At 38.2% G+C, this 21,647-nt stretch overlaps 2 protein-coding genes across 2 annotated transcripts in view; both read right to left on the bottom strand.

The window, feature by feature from the left end:
- Positions 1 to 4,467, bottom strand: part of LOC143039810 (uncharacterized) — a 37,622-nt gene extending 33,155 nt beyond the window's left edge. The window contains exon 1 of the mRNA XM_076210058.1: positions 3,529 to 4,467. Coding sequence (XP_076066173.1) covers positions 3,529 to 4,319 — 791 coding nt within the window. The 5' untranslated portion in view covers positions 4,320 to 4,467. The remainder of the gene's footprint in view (positions 1 to 3,528) is intronic.
- A 7,683-nt stretch (positions 4,468 to 12,150) lies between these two features.
- LOC143039966 (GPN-loop GTPase 2) lies at positions 12,151 to 18,488 on the bottom strand. Its single transcript, XM_076210457.1, has 5 exons — positions 17,941 to 18,488; positions 16,237 to 16,442; positions 15,786 to 15,900; positions 14,244 to 14,545; positions 12,151 to 12,932 (listed from the first exon to the last, which is right to left on the bottom strand). The coding sequence occupies exons 1-5, from the start codon at positions 18,056 to 18,058 to the stop codon at positions 12,702 to 12,704; spliced, it is 972 nt and encodes a 323-aa protein (XP_076066572.1). The 5' UTR covers positions 18,059 to 18,488; the 3' UTR covers positions 12,151 to 12,701.
- Positions 18,489 to 21,647: the final 3,159 nt, after the last annotated feature.

The raw sequence follows: 21,647 nt of genomic DNA, 5'->3' as shown, positions 1-21,647 counted from the left end.
ATTGAAAGCTGTATATATATATATATATATATATATATATATATATGTATATATATATATATATATATTGTACCTTTCTCATTTGTTACCAGAATTGTTTATTCGTTGTTGTATGTAATTTTGTATCTTTCTCATATATCACCAGACTTGTTCATGTATAATTTATTTTTGTTCACTTGTTATCGTCGTTGTGCGTAATCGTATACTTTTTGTTATTGCAGTTTGCTCTTGAAAATGTCTTTCTCAAGACGAAACGTTTAGCTTTACAATTAAAGGAAATTGAAGAATACGGAGATCTAATTTCAATTCACTCTATAATGGCACATTATTAATCAGGAAAATTGAGAATACGAGGGAAAACTAAATAACTACAGCAATGCTGTTGTTTTTAACTATACTTGCATTACTTAAAACCTGCTCCCTTCTTTAACACACACACATATGTATATGTATATATATATATATATATATATATATATATATATATATATGTGTGTGTGTGTGTGTGTGTGTGTGTGTGTGTGTGTGTGTGTGTGTGTGTGTGTGTCCCAAGCTCAAATCTAGTCGTTTAACTCTTTTACCACCTCTTCGGCACGACACTGCCCCCCCCCCTCGCGATAGAAGCGCTGGTTGTCGACAACGAAAAACACTCTGAATCGCGGATGTGACAAACTAAAGGGAGAAAAAATAAAATAATTCGAAGCAGACTAGCAAATGCTGCAAAGAAAATGGATAAACGAACTACGTAGATGAAGACAGCGCAGTAAGCTCTTGATAATAGTGGTTATATTTGTGTATTTGTGATCATATCTCCCAGCTCTAAACTTCACGCCCTTGGCCTTTGGTGGCTTGGAGACCATGAGCCGTCTCAGTGACGTCATGTCGGCGCGGACGATGTTATCTGTTACACACATCTAGCTTAATCACGTACTCCTATGTATGTATAAAACTGTAAGAATGTATCTACTTTTAATGCATCTAACGTAATCACGTACTCCTATGTATAAAATTGTATTTAATTTTGTTGCGTCCAGACTGGCCAATATGATTAGTTAAGTTAGAAAACTACCTGTATTGGCGAATCATGAAGACATACATATATTATAATGAAAATAATAAATGTGTGTGTGTGTGTGTGTGTGTGTGTGTGTGTGTGTGTGTGTGTGTGTGTGTGTGTGTGTGTGTGTGTGTGTGTGTGTGTGTGTGTTTGCGCGTTCGTGGACCATATTCTAATACCAGAACAGATGTTCTAACATCCGTAACGAGACCTGTTGTTCTGGAACAGTTTCTGTCACCTGTGATTTATTTTATCCATTGTTATTCCTCCTTCGTTACTTTCGACAATTGCTCACATTATTATAATATATAATTATTATCGTTATCATATAATTCTTATTGTCTGGAGCTCTCCCTCCTTGTCCTGTTCTCTTTACTTTCCTGTCCTTCTCCTCCTCCCTCCCTCGGACCACTCAGTATGACATAATCTGTCCCAGGCTGCTCGTGGAGGTTGACCATAAATTATGCTTTTGTACAGACGAAATGCATGACAAAGGGTCTAAGGTAAAGCATAATTTACATTACATAAGAAAACATGGATCGCAATACCATTTTGCTGAATACAATTAGTTATTTTTTCTTTTCTTTTTTAATTAAAAAATGGTCATTTCGTATTTTGTGAGAATAATAAAGTAGATATAAAGATGATTAGACGATAGGTTTTAACTTTATATACATCCAATAACCCAAGATGATGATGCACCATAGCACCAGGACCGTTCCACGTAAAACGTTCAAGCAAGGAGGAATTCTTGTCATCAACACACAAGAGCCCTAAACGGTGTTGCTCCTTCGTTGATTCCACATCATTATGACCAATTTCTCTTCAGGCTACTTCAGTAAATGCCTCACAACAATGTTATGTGATCATATATGATCTTGCAAGCAAGGCGTTTTGACCTACTTAACCTATGCAGGGCGTTTCTCTCGGCTGACTAAAATCGTCAGCAGGCAGACAATAATAAATGCACAAATGGTCATTGTAAATTTAACCATGTCACTAAGGCGGGGATTTCTCTAGAGAGAATAAAATCGCCTGGAGGCAGCCAGAACAAATATACAAAGTCATAAATAGCAGATGAGTTAGTAATCTTCAAACAGAACCAAAACATGGGAATAATTTCGTTGCTGAACTTGCTGTACCATGTTCTATCACACTGAGTCCGAAAATTATGTAATTAGTCACTAGCTCTACCTCACAATATACAATAGTTCTCTTCACTGAGAACTTCTGAATACGAAAATATACCAAAGCAAATGCTTCTGGTAGCAAGTAATTTCTACATTTGGGAGTTTTTCCTTCATAATACTGGAAATTTTCGATTTTTAGATTGCGAATTATCTGTAGCGCTGTGATCCGAAAACCACTCATGATCGAGTTGGAGGTCTCCCTATAAATATCTATATACTTTGGACTTTTTTTTTTCCTTTATAAATGAGGTAGCCAAATCAAAGGCATACACCAATTCCACTCCCATCCACCACTCCTTGTCTCCCTCCCACCTTAGCTCCTCTTGGATGAAGGGTCATTCTTGACTCCTGACCACTGCCAGGGTCTGAAGCAAATGCAGCAAGACACAGAACACACACGGGAAGGTAGGTTCACTTAATCGGCGAGCCTCCCCCCACCCTCTCCGTCCCCTCATGCGGAAAATAGAGAAGACGCGGAGAAAGCCCTTCGGGCTGCGTTAAAGTATCACCCATACACAGCCATTCTCCACTCACGCCTCTTCAATGCCTTCCCCCTTGTTCAACAGTTTCCCCCTGTAAATATATGCATGTGTATTCCCCTATGTACAAATACACACACACACACACATATATTCAGATTATGTAAATATGTTTTCACTTCACCCTTCCCTTTCCCATCCTCATCCACATCATTCTCAGGTCCGTACACGTGTTCCTTCATATAATAACATCGTTCTACAGTTCTTACGTAAGCATTACTGCACGCCTATTAGCCTCTTATTTTTGTATCTTTCGCTCTTTCATATAGTACACGGCAGAAACAAAACAAAAAAATTCAGTGCGTCATACTTAATAGTTTTCTATATTATATTTTGTCTGCGTATATTAGGGACTTGTTATATATACTTTTTCCTTGTAGGTAACTTGGAGTGGGCTGAAGTGTATCAAGGTCATAGTACTTACGTTGGTCATTGTGAGACGAGTTGTATACACCACGAAGTGCCTAGCTGTCCTTGTTACCCAATATACTCGCGTTGACAGAGCTTTCTAAACCCGAATTTTATAGTTCGCCAACAAAAGGGTACTGGATTTTATTTTTGGAATGTTTCAACATACATTGAAACACATTTGCAACATGTTAAGAACGTAGCAATTCGGAAGCCATCTGTTTGTGAATACGAATAACAGTTACCGACGGACTTTAGAATGTGGAAGTAGTGTTTACAAGACGAGTTCGAAGCTAGCTGTGAATCCATACCTAATTACGAAAAAATAACTTACTTGTCATAGTGAGCGTCGATGTCATCCTTCTCATACCGGATCCTATCCTCAGATTTAGTATCACTGACAGAATTAACATCAACATAATCAGGGTCGTTGACAGTTCTCGAGTCGTTAGCAGATTTAGTGTCGTTGGCCGATTTTGTCAGGTCAGTAGATTTAGTGTCGTCGGCCGATTTTGTAAGGTCAGCAGGTTTAGTGTCGTTGGCCGATTTTGCAAAGTCAGGAAATTTAATTTTGTCGACCGGTTTTGTGTCAGCCGATTTTGTATCATCTGGGCTTAGTGATGTCGGCGGAGGTGGCGGGGGATAGGGCGGAGGTGCATCGTCGTTATCTTCCGTCGAGATCTGCGTCGAATCTTCGACTTTGGTTTCTTTCTCTGATGTCCGCACCTCACCAGAAAGACATGGTATCAGGTCTTCCACCCTTAGTAAGTCACCTACTTCTACAACTGACTGTGGCTTCGTCGTCGTCGACTTGGTGGTCTCCTGGGGACTGTCTTCACAGTCGAAGTTCTCAGTCATAGTATTCGGACATTGACAATCTGTGTTCTCACAAGCACGGTTGGGTTCACTGTTCGTTTCACTATTCTGAAATGATATTTCTTCAGTGGCTAGTTTCTGTTCTTCGGGCAGACGCGTCCTCAGACGTAATGAATAATTATCCTCTTCCATCGCGGTGTATAAACTTGAGGTTGTTGGGGGTACGATTTCAAAATCCTCTTGGGTTATGCCCGCGGTCTCCAGAAGTGGCGTGCCGCTGTCTGTTACATCCGAGTGTTCGCTGTCCATTGCCACAAGATCCTGTCTATGCTGGCTAACACTAATATCTTCCCGCGGGATAAACGAGGACTAGCGTACTCGAAGATCCGAAGAGCTGTCTGGGACTGTGAGCCACATTCCCCCTCACACACTCCTCTTCACTAGCTCCTATCAGCCGGATTGTCTCGCTATCACACATCGCCTCTCGAAACACCTCCACCTCACTCAACATCATCATCATTGGTGTGCTTAACTCAAGGCTGTAAGGGAATTTGATTCACTGAAGCTCTCCCCAACCTCATGTCTTTCTTAGACATTTACTAAACAAAATGTTATGTACGCAGCCAAAACAACTTTCGCGCTGAAGGGGGTAAGCGTTTTTTTTTTTTATCAGGTGACTCTTCCTTTAATCCTGGCGGCTTGCAATTCATGTTGTCAATCTCCGTGACTTCCTTGCGATAGCGAAGGGATTATGATGTAATAAGCATGTTTTGTTGCCAGGTAGACTGTGGCAGTTACTGTAAACACAATGTCGAACGCTGAATGCTAGTTTTTAACCCTAAACAAAATATTACCAATGGTATTGAAAGCCAAATTTCTGTGCCACTGCCATTTGCAAAAATAAAATAATAATCATTGCACCCTAAAGTGGAGATGAAAGTTAAGTTACGCGATGAATACCCTACAGACATTAACTGCAACAACCAAACATGCTCAAAATTCCCAAACATCGAAAACAAATAAAATCGAGCAAAATGACCATATTTGATCATAACTTTCAGAGTGATAAGTTTTCATAACTGCATTTCACCAAAAATGTTACTAATTTGACCTGTTTCAATATTTATTCTGTAAATAATCTCCAAATTTGTCTGAGCTAGCTAATACTAATGTGAAATAAGGCATTACTATCAGCGGTCGCTTGTTACTTCCAATGCTTACCATAACAACCATATCACTTTTTCTTATCAACGGACTCCACTTCATTTGTACATCTGCACCTCCTTTCCCCATCCCTTATCCTTCCAGTCTATTTGATTTAATTGGCTAGGCCCATAGTTCCAATAATGATTACATCACCATTGTACACGCCGATTACACTGGTCAACAAAGAATTTGTCCCAAGAGAGGGCACCTCTTTTCCAGGTATTTTCGCATTCTAAATCCAAAAACATTAAAAAAAATGTAGTATCACCCATATTTGTTTTTGTTTTCCAATATGCTCCTTTAGTTTTTTCTATTGTGATCATCATTGTGTTTCCAAGAAAATATCTTCACTGAGGATGATATGCTATTCTGCAAGGATGACCAGTCTTTAGGAAAGACCTTGATTGTGAGTATAACACAATTGGGTGGCACTTGTTTATCGACTCTTCCAAAGTAAGCTTGAAGGGAGTCCTGATGGAAATAAGTTCCCCTCTGTTCCTCTGTCTCATGCAGTTTATATGAAGGAAACATATAAGAGTATGAAAGTTTAATTGTAAAAATAAATAAATAGAATAGATAGATAAGTAAATAAATAAATAAGATAATTAAATAAAATATGAGGAATTCAAATGCAGTTAATATGAAGAAAACATGTAAGAGTATGAAGCTTTGATTGCAAAAATAAATGAATAAATAAAATAGATAAGTAAATAAACAAATGAAATAAATAAAGTATGAGGAATTCAAATGGAATATCTGTGTTGACCAAAGGTAGCGGCACTTTTACTTGGAGTGCAGATGGTTACACCAAGTTTCGTTGCTTTCTTTGCGAGTGGCACAGTCAGAAAAAAAAAATCACTAAATAAAGAAAGTGTGGTTAAAGTGATAATTGGTTCCATGAGAGAAGAATGTCATTGGTACTCCACTTGTTGTTCCTGAGAAAAATTAGCTGCCTTTGTATATCAAGCTAAGGTTGAAGAAGTTTGTCATAAGTATGGATAAAACTGGCGAGGGATTCAAATATTTGAGAAATTTATTTCCCACACTAAGTGACGCTAAAATCAAAAAAGGTACTTTTGTAGGATTACAAATTAGGGAACTGATGTAAGATTAAAAGTTCGATGAAGTGTTTACTGATGTTGAAAAAGCTGCATAGCTATCATTCAAGAAAGTTTGCATAGACTTCATACATAAAGCTGGGATACAATATGAGCCTATAAATCCACTTCTTGGACTCTCATCTAGTGCAGTTAATTGACGAGCACGGCGAGAAGTTTCACCAGGACTTTTGAGTATGGATACTCGGTACTAAAGAAAATGGAGCCCTTCTTTGCTAGCTGATTACTGTTTAACATTTAGAAGAGACATTCCACAAGCCAAATATAGCCGGAAGGCTAATATCGCTACATTTAAAAGGTCCGGAAATAGATTCAATTTGGAAGTAGGTAGAAACAACTTTGCCAACCGTATAGTTAATGAATGGAATAAACTTCCTGCACAGGTAGTGCAACGTAGTTCAGTTCGAAGCTTTAAGAATCATTTAGATAAACACCTAAGCAAGATGCTGTAATGATTATAATTTATTTTATATTATTTGTTTTTGTTTTGTTATCATTTGTCTGTCTGATTTTCATTTATTATTAGTTATATGTCAATTTATTATTATTTACTATTTACCTGTTTGTTTATTATTTAACTATACCTATGCATTTATTTATGTATTTTATTTGTTATTTACATTATTATAGTTTTATTTGTTATTTATTATTATGATTTTTTTCGCATCCGACCTAGATATGGACCAAAAGGTCTCCTGTCGGCATGCTCCGCCTTTGTAATATCATCCTGATATATTAAAAACATACATTTGTTACAAGATTAAACTATATCACAAAAAACCATGCCTGATAGACAAATTCTGAAAACGTATTTGAATTTCACATAATAAAACACAGTTGAATTCAACTACTTTAGTTTTAGGGATAAAAAAAAGTTCCTTTTTGTTGACCAGTGTAATCTACGTTTTGAACTGCGTAGGCTAGGAGTAATGTAGGAAGATGTTCCTTACTACGAAACGTGACTCCACAAGCCAATGACATACCCTCAAGTCATTTCGTAAGACATTAAAAACATATTATTCTCCACTTGTTTTATAAGACATGGACGATATGATTAAACATGTAGCGTTTCTCTTCAGTTATCAGGATTTATCTTAACAGGCCGAGGAAAGTGCTCCAAAAATCTTTTACGTAGGCTCAATGTCTGTGGCACACGAGATATTGTAAATACTTATAGACACGAGTTATGAGATTCAAGGTCAAGAATTGTAATCAAGTCTATTTTTTATAATCAGATATCCGCAAGGACTTGTTATAAATATGCTTATGGTTTTGGTAGGCTGTTCCGTTTGTTTTTGTCATTTACGAAATTATTGTCACCGACAAGATCAAAGTCGTGTGATTTTTTTATTTCTACTCTCACCTCTATTTTTATCTATAAAATCATATTACGCAACTGCCCGTAAGATGAAACGAATTCAACCCCCAGCACAATTTTCCTACAAAAACATACACAGATTACAAAACAAACACTGGTTGACAGGTTGAAATGATAATTATAATAATAATAGTAATGATAATCTATCTACAGTATATACCGAGGGCTTTTCCCCCTTTACAAGGGAGATAGTCAAGTCAACAGGTAAGTACCCACTCCCACTCACCACCCTTTCCTCCCACTCATTTTAGCTTTTCATGGATGACGGGTCATCCCTGTATCCCGTCCACTGCACTGGGTCAAACGCAATGCAGCAAGACACAACACATCCACAGCAAGGCCGCTTCACTTAATCGGTGACCACCCCCGCTCCGCTTCCTCTCTGTCCCTTCATACACACACAGAGAGAGAGAAGACTGGGAGAAATCCCTTCAGGCTGCATCACAATATCATTCATATATAACAACTCCCGACCCCCTACCCCTCCCTTCCATGCATAACAGTGTAGTGTCAAAATGGGACCTACGATAGATTATTATTAATGAGTGAGCGTTAATCCCACCGCTATTATATCTAATATGTACTAATAGTGTCCCAACGGGCATGACAATATTTCTCTAATGGTGTAGGATGTAAATAACATCGTTATGAGAATAAAACTGTTAGGCCACGAATACCATGGATAAGAAATTATTATATATATATATATATATATATATATATATATATATATATATATATATATATATATATATATATATATATATATAGTGAAATACTACGTTAACTGAATTTTTTAATCTATATTCAGAAGGTACATCACGATCCGCTGCCACTATCACAACAACAACAACACTTTTATATTCGAACATGTATTTCCTGGACACCACACGTTTTTAAACGTTTTATTCTACCCCTGAGGTATTTTATATACTACGCTGCAGTCACTGAAATGAGAGCGGAGGGAAGACTCAAGTATAATTCACGTTCGTTTTTACTAACCTATGAGACAACGTAATTTTTAATTCGCCTGAACACTTACAACATACAATTCCTTCTTAATCATACACAATACGATTATGGTAAATTAACACGTAATTTCAACCAAGGGGAAGGAGTTAGCGTAGGGGTAGGAATGTAACATCCAACGCGTATGCCCACTTCCTTTTCCTGATTCCTTTAATTAACACATTGCATAATTATCACAGATCTACAACCGATGACTATAATTATAAACCATTATACGTAGACAATTTATGCAAAATCTTTACAGTGGACGTCAGGGCAAGAATAACATAAAAATAAAGAGGTAGTATGGGGGTAGGAATGTAACACTCGACTGCGTGATTGAATTTTTGGGTTTACGCCGCTAAGCTTTCCGGTCCCCTCCGCTTTACTGGACGACGTGTTATTTACAAGTGTCACACTATTCTTCACATATGGATGACCGATTTTGTTATATACCATGATATTACTACCCACTCGACACTTAAAGGAATTCTGTCCTGGGATAGACTTTCACTTTATTTATCACCTAATCTATTACAACCACCACCAACACTCGGCCAAAATCACTTGCATTTCGCCTAACGATTTAATTTATTTTAACATTTGGATACGAAGGATACTTGTGGATCACTACGTTTCTTGGTTCTTGTGTATGCGTAAACTCCCTAATCAATTTTATTCCTGTTGACAAGTTGGGTTCTCATCAGGGAGTCCATTACTCACGCGCTATACCCCGGGCTTTCTGGGCTCGTGCAAGATCTAAGAATATAAGGTCTAACCACTTCCGACCGAATTTCGAGGGAGTTGGCGCAGCGGGCCCGTGAACGTCACCTGGCTGTTCAAAGTGGGGTTAGCGGGTCCTATAGCTGTCAGTTGAAGCTGGTCCGTCGTTCGAAAATGACGTTGCCTTCGCTCGCACTGCTCCACACAATTAGTTATATTCTGACAAATATTATATAAAATATATATATATATAGATATATATATATAATATTATAGTTCCTGTCTATATATATGAATATATAATATATATGATATATATATATAATATAAAATATTATAGTTCCTGTCTTCCTTGGCGTTTCACAGTTTTCTTTAGTGTATCACAAAGAGAAAATGGACTCAGCCAAATGACGTCAGAAGCTGCGCAGAAGAATGTAAACGGTCTGACCTGTATATTTAGACCTTGGGCTTGTGTTTGCAACCCTGGCAGAGTTCTCGTCTACCACTTCATAAATCAAGCTTATATTCGCTACCTCGTTTTGTGTTGGAGTATCAAGGTGATCTGAATCCCTTAAAAATGCTTCTGTACTGTAATCCTGAACTGGGTGGTGGGAATTTTTCTCCCTCACAAAAATCGAAGGTTCCTAATAGGTCAATATACGAACGTGCCGCCCATGACGTACGAGTAATAAGAACATAAGAACGAAGGAGACTGCAAGAGACCACAAGGCCTACACTAGGCAGCTCCGTATCCATCACCACCTGTCATCCCCATCCATAAAGTTGTCTAATCATTTCTTAAAACAGCTGATAGTTTCAGCGCTTACTATATGGTTACTAAGTCTATTCCATTCGTGGACCACCCTATTAGTAAACCAATTCTTGCCTATTTCCTTCTTAAATATAAATTTGTCCAGTTTATAACCATTACTGCGAGTCCCTGTTGTTTGCATCACCCTTGTTAAAGCTTTTGATCCACTTGAACACCTCTATTAGATCACCCCGCACTCTGCGTCTTTCCAGAGTGTGTAAGTTAAGGTGCCTAAGCCTCTCTTCGTAAGGCAAATTTCTGAGTCCATGTATCATTTTGGTCATCCTTCTCTGTACTGATTCTAGTGAATTGATGTCCATTCTGTAGGACGGAGACCAAAACTGTACCGCATGGTCAAGGATGGGTGTAACTATTGCTAGAGTTTAATAATTACCTCTGCACTTCTGTTCATTACCGTCCTAGCAATGAAACCTAATGCTCTGTTAGCTTTATTCCTGGCGCTAATTCACCGTTTCCAGGTTTTAAAGTCCGGACTCACTAGAACTCCCAAGTCTCTCTTGCACTCTGTTTTCTCTAAAAGCGTGTTATCTAAGCTGTATCTATTTTCGGTATGTGTAGCCCTACGTTTAACATGCTACACTTAGAGATATTGAAGTTCATTTGCCATTTCACCGACCATGTGACCATGGAGGAGTGGAGTGAGAGATGCACTTCTCTACGAGCTTCGACAAGTCACGTACTCCTTCAAAAAGCAGAAAAATAATACACAATTAAATTCCCGGCCTTACAACAGTATCATCTACACACAACCTTTCTCCACTCATCCCTGTCTCCCTAATAGACAGACATTCAACTCTTGCTCAACGCCCGTTTTACCCCATCCATCCCTATCATCCTTGGTCATCCCCTCAAGTTCACTTCCCCCACCTTTGTCTTCCACATCTCTTACTAATATTTTTTCACCCATTCTTTCCATGTGTCCAAACCATCCCACTACTTTTTCATTAGCCCTGTCATTTCCTTTTTTATTATTATCTAAGATAAAGATAATAATAAATACTCCCAGATTCACATAAAATTTCCTGGGCACATATGAATCACATTGCCTCTGTTCAGGTCACCACCATATCAAACTCCAAAGAGAATGTGCCTGGAATATACACCAATCAGGTGACTGTTGATGGTTACCTGGGACCTATGAGTATCCTGGAAAATAGGTGGGTAACATATTGACCCTTTTTGCCTCCTAATTGTCTTAGTCAATACACACACCCAACCTTCAAAATCATACTCAATACTACTTTCATACCTCTCCTTGTAGTGGAACTATAAATGCACTCCTCCAATCCACAAGTATACTTTTTCCCTTAGACACACATTGAACAATCTCACCAGCCTTCCCACTGTACTCCACCTTTTGTTAAGACATTCCTACCAATGCAGGTGCCTTTCCAACTTTCATTTATTATCATTCTTCTTTCCCATCAGTCATTCTTCTAGTCTCCCACTGCCATTATTAATCCTATTTTCAAGAACATGAAATTCTCTACCTCTCACACAGCCTTTTCTTCCATAACAACTGTCCATCTGCACCAATTACCCTCTTCTTCCTACATGACTTATCTCTCTGTACTATTCCACTTCAGAAACACCTTTTTATTCAATTCTAAATTCTCAAACATCTACTCCATCTCTCGATCACGAGTCCAACACGGGATCCAAAGACCAAGGTGAATACATCTGCTCTTCTCTTTGGCCTCCTTCACCTGATGTCATGTTGGCATCAAGTCACCATTACATGCAATTTAATTCAGCTGTAAAATAGCTCTTTTGTGTTATGCATATTTTCACAGTAAAACATTTTCAATGTAAAAATATACTCTTAAAAAAATCACTGTTGTCTGAGTGGTGAAGGGATCCAAAGTAAATCAAACATCATTCATAAGCTTTATTTCTGTGAAGCAGAAGCTTTTACAACATAAGTGAAAAGGCACAAAGACAATCTTGAGGGACCTTGTTCTTCCAAACCCTTTCTGCTGATACAAGGAACTTATATGTTTTGTTTTGGTAGTTGCTAGCCAATTTTGTTCAGCTGCGGAAAACTTCACACAGTTACAAGGTTAATGCTTACCATAACACTTTCACAGCAACACTGGCTTGTATATATATTTTTATTCATTGTTAGGTAATCTTATTCTGACACTCAAAGGGCAACCAAAATACAGTTGTTATATCCTTGAATACCATATCAATTCCTTTGCATTTTATCTATAACTTCAATAATGGACAACACTTATGCATTTCATTCTGGTTTATGTCATATAACTCAACCCTGCTGGAAGGTGTTCTCTGTTTTGGTCAGGCTCAAACTCAGCTCAAATCACTCATCACAAAGACATATTTAATTTTTTTTGGTGGGTGTGAGGGGACTAATAACACATCCCTTCATCAGGGTCTATCTCCTTTCAACCTTCTACAATTTTTGATCAATTCTTTTCAATAACTCTTCCCTGATTCTGCCTAGCAATCATTTTCAACAATTCCTCTTCCTCATCTTCTTCCTTCTCACCATCACCAGAGGATGAGTCCATGAAGGTTTCTCGATCAAGGCCTGTTCGATCATGTTCCCACTGTGCCCCAACGGCACATGAGAGGAGTCGCTGGATGTTACGTTCTTCACTACTTCCAAACACATATCCATTGGCTTTGTCAATGGCCTGAAAAAATGAATAAGAAAAAATATATTTAAGATCAAGTGTTTAAGAAGTATGATACAGGTTACATGGATGGATAGAGTGAGAAATGCAGAGGCAAGACAGAGTGAAAGCATGGTTGGAGAGGAAGCTGACAGACAGGGTTGATAAAAGAATTCTGGGATGGTTTGGGGATATGGAAACAATGGGAGAAGAAAGACTATGAAAAAGAATGTGGGAGTCTGAAGTGAAGAGGGTACTTGAGAGAAACCCTTAAGAATGAGGTGTGATGAACAGGGTAAAGGGGTCACTGGATGCAAGAGGAATGTCTGTCAAGGACGGAAAGAAGAGAGCAAACAATAGGTGTCAATGGTGTGGTTGTAAATAGATAAGGAAATGACAGCATGAAGGGGTTTGTTTTTGTCTACTCTGTATATTTCTTGAGTGGATGAGGGGGGAGGGTTGCTATGTAATGAAGTGGTGGGGTTAAACCAATTTCAGGTGTCAGGTCCTGCTGTGTAGGTGCTGTTTATATACACTGTAACATGTTATAAAAAGCAACTTCTGTGATGTGAGCATTTCATGCTTAACTGGATATACTGTGACAGCATTAACCTCTTCACTCCGGGGCACATCGCACGTCTGGCAGCATTAGCTGCCCGACGTGCAATGTTGCGTCATAATAATCGCATTATAAAGAATAAAGTCAGTGCTCAATCGTTGGTTCTCTTTCACCCATGTATTTTGATAACCATAGAAAATAGGATGAAGCCAGTTTAGAGAGAATGGAGGTTACGTAGGTACGACTACAATAAATATAATCAAGATGCCGACGTCAGCATCATCGAGTAACCACTTGCTCCTCATGCCGCCTACCTAGGCGTCACCGTATGGAAGTGGTTAACAAGGCTGACTAAACAAGTTTCAAGTGTTGACTATACATCTTACTTATAACAATAAATCTTTACTTACAGGACCAATGACCTGTACATGCATCTAATGGTCCTGGCAAGATGGACAGTGAAGTTGTCCACTTTCAAACCCCATTAACCTCCTCACCTCAATCAGGAGGTGCAGTCCCGAGGAGCTGACACCTGGTTTCTGGACTGGACTCAAGAACTCACTCTATCAATCTCAGCATTATTTGTTATACTTTCACACATGGAGAGCTAACAACCTGTAACTGCTCCCCTTCCCATACCATTTTCAGTTGGTCACATAGAAACAGCTTAAAAAATAAAAATAAATAAATAAATAAATAAATAAATAAATAAATAAAAATAAAATAAATAACAGAACTTTTGGCAACAATTAATTAAATTAACCTTTACTTACCTTCGTGACATTAATTAGTGTTTTACTATTGTCAACACTGAGTGGAAGAAAAGACACTAAAGCATAATCTGTTACCACTTCTGCCATGGCTTTGTTCAACTTTCGAAATTTTTTGGTGACTGGAAAATCTTCTAAAGCATCTAGAAGGTAATCTAGATCTAAAACTTCTGTGTAGAAATCAAGACCAAAATTAAGCTTGCCATATTTTTCTACAGTATCCACTTTTGAGAGAATGTTGACAAGTGGCATCTCCATTTGCAGCATACTGTTTAATGCCAGCATCAAGGCTGATATAAACTTTCCTGTGTGACAGAAATGCAAATTAATCAACAAGTCTTGTTACACGAAACGACTTAAAATTAGTATATAAGTGTTCAAATGCACTCTATAACCAAAGATAAAAATTCAACACAATACCAATGATATGTTGCCTAGACTATTGACATACATACATATACAAAAAGGTCCTTTCCCCCCTTATGAGGGGGTGGCCAAGCCAAGGCATACACCCACCCTTCACCTATCCCACACCCATTTATTGTCCCTTTTATCTTAGTCCCTTGTGGACGAAGATTCATCCCTGTCCCCTACTCACTGAGTCAGTAGCAATGCAACAAGATACACCACCTCCACAGCAGGATATTATAGCTGAAGTTGGTTTACACCCATCACTTCATTAAATGGTCATCCTTCCCCCTTATCCACTCAAGAAGTTATAGAGCAGATAAGAAATCCCTTTGGTCTGTATCAATATATCATCCATTCACAGCCACTCTCCACTCACATCTATCTTTTGCCCTTTCTCTTCCTTGCTCGATAGATATTCCCCTTGTACAAAAGGCCCCATCCATCTGTTCATCCTTCTTATGGTCTTCCCCTTCCCTGACTTTTGTTTTCTGCACTTGTTTTGTTTGTCTTTCCTCACTCAATCTTTCCATATGCCCAAACCATCCTAGTATTATTTGATCAACCTCATCTACCAGGTGTTCTTCTACCCTAGCTCACCTCATTTCTCACCCTATCCATCATCATAATCCTAACCATACTTCTTAACCAATTCATCTAAAACACATCTAAAATCCTCCTTTGCTTCCCTTAAATGATGAGTCTGCCCCCATACAGTATCATGGGCACAATCTATATATCAAGGGCCTCTTTCCCCTTATAAGGGGGGTAGCCAGCTAAGGTAAGCATTCATTCAAGTCTCATCCACTACCTTATTGTTTCCCTTTCAACTTAGTTTCTCGTGGATGAAGTCTTCCCTGGCTCCAGCCTAATGCCTGGGACAAAAGCAATGCAGCAAGACACAATCACCCCTTACTTTCACTTAACATTAACAAATCCATCTTCCGTCTCACAAATACACTCCCAATTTCTTCTATCTTACTCTCATCTATTACATTTTTATGTGCATTTAATAATCCAATTATTAAGGTTCTGTTTGGAGCCCTCCCAGACTCATCCCTTTAATTTTCTTAGGAGGTAAATAGAGAACATAAAAAATATACATATCTACAAAACTCAAAATCCTTCTTTTAATACCTGGATCATTTGCATAATGTGCATCAACAAGATAGGCAGCACACAATCGCACCTCAGCCTTTTCCAGCGCCAACAACACATTTTTTACCATTGTGTGATGAGTGTACAGTTCTGCCTGAAAATTTTAAATTATTTACCATACACAAAAAAATATATATTATAAACATTTTTCTCATTTACAACATTCTGTCACTCCAAGTCATCAAATCAAATTTAAGGGGGAAGAGATTTCTAGGAGAGGGGTACACTGAAAATGAACTTGTAGAATTATTATGAAGTGTAATCTTCACATAGTTTCAACAGGGAATGAAAGATGTGACAGTGTTCATCACTCATGTCTAGTTGCCTTGTTTTATGGGTAGTGGCTAATTGGAATGAATAAAAGAAAAATGAAAAAGTGCAGGAAACTATAAAACTGCCACTGAACCTCTTCAACATCATAAAGCCTTACCTGCCCTGGAAAGTCCATGATCAAGTAATGATCCTTGAGCGATTTAATTTTATCTATTAGCCAGTCCATGTTCTTCTCCAGCATTTCCATGCAGAAGACAAGTGCTCCATTGGGTCCAACTCCCTGAGTTTCCATGACCTCCTCCACTTGCACCAGCTCAAAAATGTCAATAGTTGCTTTGTAGGGAAGAATGTCATTGGCAGGATCTGGTGTTAAGAACATACCATATCATTATTCTGCATGCCTTTACTTATATGGTCTCATTGCAGAGTGGGGTTCCAAGTAGGGTGGGATACAAGAATGGCATTGGCAGGATCTGGTTTTAAGAATATATTTATGCAATCTGTATGTCCTCACTTATAAGGTGGGGTGCCAAGTAGGGTGGTATCAAATTGCATGATTTACATTTAGCATGAGCTATGAAATATTCAACTGAAAATTACATATCACCACAATAATATTGCACAAAGCACAAGCCACAGGCCAAAATGAACAATTCAATATCTGCCAAGGAAGTATAGGTGTGTGTGTGATTCACCATGGTCTTGGATCACATGTTGGACTCATGATTGACAGCTATTTCCCTCCTGGAAGAGAGCTCAGAGCTCATATATGACTGATCTATGGGTAACACTGTGACCTTACACGTACACACACCTCCAACTTCACACCCATGAGAGTTGGAGTAACGACTCGGAGCAAAGCGATACTGAAGTTATTTCAGCCCTGGGCAGGATTCAAACCCGGACTGCCATAGTGGCAGCCATGAATGCTGGCACTGTGCCATTGCGTTATGTGTGTGTTTGAGTGAGAGAGGGGGGTGGTGGACTTCATTGAACCCTTCAACTTAGGCAGTGGTTCCCAAACTTTTCCAAACTGGCACCCCCTTAGCTCCTATGCTTATTCTTAGCGTCCTTCTTCCCCCTGATACATGTATGTGAACACACACCTTTTATTTTTTACTTCAACTTCAGACTACCTAAGAAAGCTATGTATTCATTTATAATTCTTATGCTGGTTTTATTCTCTATAAACTGCATAATTGTTCCTTTACCTTAATGTTTATAACATATATTTTGTCATCCAGATTTTGTAAATATATATATATATATATACAAAATATAATTATTAATTGCTCTTAATGCCATCCTGTTTCCCCTCTACCATCCCCCTTTGCCTCACCACCCCTACTTTGGAAACCATTGATCCAAGGTAATATGAAATTTCCCTTATGTAATATCACTAGTCACTAATCTATGTCTGTTACCACACTGCTCTTGCTGGATTGCCTTTGCTCTGAACAGTGTGGTAAGGGGAAGGAACAACTCTATTTTTGAAATACTGACATGGAAATGGTGTTGAATAGATTTTAATGTGCATGTAGTGGGTGTACACTTTGACCTGCCCACTCCATCATAGGGAAAAAAAAGACCTTTGGATTGTATGTCAGATATACAAATTATCTTGCTTCTTGTTGCTTATATTGACTGGGAATTACCACTCTATCTGCAAGTGCCAGATATAATCAACTGAGTCAAAGCACACATCCAGATCATAAACAAATAAAACCTATTTAACCACCTCTCCATCTCATACATACATACTTACTAAAGGCCCTTTCCCCCTTATGATGGGAGTGGCCAAGGCAAAGGACACATCCACCCCACACCCAATTAAAAATAAATAAACAATAAGCAACATCACCTAGATTAACGATGGCCACTTTACGTCCCAAGTCACTGAGAAGGCTGGCCACAGCCTTGCAGTATGTCGTCTTGCCACTTCCAGGTGGCCCTAGAACCACCTGCCCATAAAAAACCATGTTGAACAAGCTTTTTGAAGCCTGAAGCACTACTTGGATTGAGCAATGTCCTCTTGGAGAAGGCAATACCTACTAGTCTTAATCAATCTTGCTGCAGACCAGTTTCAAAGCCTCATCATGAACACTTACGAGTTGTGACATTTACAAAACTACAAAATGTCTATTTCTCTGGAGTATGAAATAATTCAACTCTGAAGCAGACTCAATATCTTTACAAGAAATATTAAAGAAATAAAAAAGTGCAATAAAAATCAGTCTGTAACTTCAGAGCGTATACAAATACATAATCACTCAGCATTTATTGATTTTTCAATCTTTACTGTCACATTAGTCAGTTAAGGTTTAAGAAAGGCAACCACTTCTGCATTTACTTCAATGCAAAACTGTTACAAGTCGCTACTTCTTTAAACCATCGTTAGATACACTTCCATGTTCACCAGCACTTATTTTTAAGCAAAAGTTCTGCAACAGCACCGATAGTCTCGAAGTTAAGAGTCTTCACAACTAAGGAAAGCAGAACAGGCTTTGTTATGTCCAGTTTCTCTGCCAGAAATCGAACAGCGGTGGAAACTTCTGCACTGTCAACTCCTAACAAACACCTAGAAAAGATAAAAAGTGAAAAGGTGTATTGTAGAGTAAATATTCTCCACATTCATACCCTCAACTTACTATAATCATCATAAAATAAATCAATTCATTTAGACCTGAAGAACTTATGTAAAACAACATTTGCATATATAAAATATGCCTAAAGAACCTATAAACTAATTTACTGGTCTTATATAAAAAAGTATATTACTGAGTACTGTAGATAGATGTAGGCTGCTTGAAGACAGGTCCAGAACTATCTTGGGGTGAATCCTTCCTGATCGAGTAGAGGCAACCAAATTTTTCACACTGGGTCACTGTGATCATTACACGATTACTGTAAAAAGAATAAAAAAAAATATATAAATAAATTAATAAATAAAATAATAATTTAATAATAATAATTACTGCCAACTTGGCCATGCTACCATATTTCTCACTTTGGTCTTTCCTCACACAACTCTATGTGTAAACAAATACCTGTAAACAATGACTGCAAAGTCTGTGTGTACACCATCAATTTTTGCAGCAAAGACTGAAGATGTGACACACTCTGGCCTTACTGGTGCACGATGAGCATTTAGTTGTCTTTTAAAAGAAACTGAGTCATCATATAGGTTGGCCATATCAAGTGTTGCTGAAAAAGATAAACAAGTGTATGAGTAAATACAACTTCCATAACAAAGCACAGATACAAGGTTGTTGTCATTCCCTAGACTGTCTGGTTAAGCAGTCAAAAATCTTTCATAGAGTGTAGATTGTAGATTGTACTGTTGGCATGTGTGATTGTGTACAATGCAGTTTTCCATAAAGTGTTGTATAGTATGGTGTCATGTATTGCATCCTGGATGTAGTCATCCAATTTCTTCTGGTAGCTTAATCCAAGTTAATGCTTACTGTTGATGAACAATGAAAAATCTTTTGTGTGCAAACTAAAAATTCTAAGTATCCTCAAAAGGTTACATCTGACCCGTGTTGAATAAATTAATCTTTCATAGTACTAAGACTCAATTAAATTCATCTTTCATAATATGTCTGAAACTAAGAGTAAGATATTAAACTGAAGTACTGTAGTTCACAGCCACCTGGTAAGGACTGACAGTGTTCCTAATACTAATCACCCCACAGAACAATAATAATGATCACTAGATTTGTCATTTCAATATGGCCATAACAAGATCACTACATTTGGATTCACCATTCTTGTGTGGCATACAACCAGTAGGCAAATTACATGCAACATCAGAGATGCTGTTGCATTGGAAATCTTTAACCCCTTCCATACGATGACACCTATGTAGGTATTATGAGAAGCAAGTGAATATATGAGGATGCTGGCGTTGGCATCTTAATTATATTTATTTTGTAATTGTACCTGAGTGACCCTCATATTCTGTGAACTGGCTTGATCATATTTTCTGAGGTTATTATTATTCTGGGTGAAAGAGAATGAGTAATACAGCTGTAACTTTATATTTTATATAGCAAGTATTGAGATGCATCATTGATTCATTGTACATTAGGCAGTTGATGCTGCCTGCGAGAATTTGACCCATATTGAAGAGGTTTATACTCCCATATCCCCATAGTGTGCAACAGAGTTCAACTCTTACCTCCATTTCTTTAAATCCTTTTAGGATTATGGCACAAAGAAGTGTAGCACTAATGTGTTAAAACTGCCTAAAGTCTACAGAATTTGGCTACAGAGGAAAAATGCTTCAATCCCTACTTTAAAGCAGTCAGAGGCCATGTTAAATTAGTTATAAAATTCATTCTCCACTCACCCCTATCTTCAGTCTTCTCCCTTCCTTTCTCAACAGGCATCCCCTCTTTTCCAACTTTTTACCCTATCCATCCATCTCATCTTTCATCACTCCCATATGTTCACTCCTTCCACACTTCTACTAATCTTTCCTCACTTATTCTTTCTGTGTCCAAACCATCCCAATATGCTTTCATCAACCCTATCCCCCAACTCCTTTTCCACCCCTATTCTCCTCCTCACTTCCTCATTTCTCACTCTATCCAGCCAGGTAACCCCTACCATACTTCTCAAACACATTTTAACTCTTTCTTATGTTCCACGTTTCTACCCCATATTGTACAGTGCTGTTGGCCCAATCACTCTTTCATACAATTTCCATTTAGCATCCATTCCCAAATGTCTATTTCTTATTACACTTTTTAATCCTCCATGGCATTTACTTGCTTCTCTCAATTTTCATTCAAATCCACCTCCACTCCTTTTCCTGCCACATTCACACCCAAGTATTTAAAGCTATCCACTTCTCCCAGCCTCTTTCCCTCAATACTCACTTCCAATTTGCAGCCATCCTCTACCCTTGTACATCTTATCACCTTACTTTTACCCACATTTATCTTCAACTTCTTTAGTACACCTTCCCAAACTCTGTTACTAATTTCCTTAAACCCTCCTCTAATCCTGCCACAAGCAGTGTCATCAACAAACAACTGGCTTATCTCCTATTTTTCTCTATTTTCTTTAATCATCACCAATCCCTGGCCCATTACCCTGGCATTTACCTCTCGCATCACCTCATCCATGTATACATTGAACAGCCATGGCAAAGTCCCAGCTTTACCTTAAACCACTAGCTCTCTCCATTTCTAATTCTAACACTGACTCCACTACTCTTGTAAAAACTCTTGAATACTCTTAACATTTTTCCTTCTATTCCATATATTTATAATGCCTCACATAGTGCCTTTCTGTCTACCATGTCATAAGCCTTTTCCAAATCCATAAAGGCTCAAAAAACACCCTTACCTTTTCCTAAAGCTTTCTCACATATCTGCCTTATCACAAAAACCTGATCCACATAACTACTACCCACTGTTCCTCACCAATTACTCCCTCTGTTCCTCTCCTAATCTTCTCAATCAAAACCCTCCATTAAGCCTTCCCAACTACACTCAACAAATTGATCCCTCTGAAATTACTACACTCACACTTGTCCTTTTTTCCTTGTAAAGCGGAACT

The sequence above is a fragment of the Oratosquilla oratoria genome, chromosome 27 (genome assembly GCF_046742065.1).
Source record: "Oratosquilla oratoria isolate Oo_2021 chromosome 27, ASM4674206v1, whole genome shotgun sequence".
NCBI classification, from domain to species: Eukaryota; Metazoa; Arthropoda; class Malacostraca; order Stomatopoda; family Squillidae; genus Oratosquilla; species Oratosquilla oratoria.
This window is presented reverse-complemented; position numbering and strand designations above follow the sequence as displayed.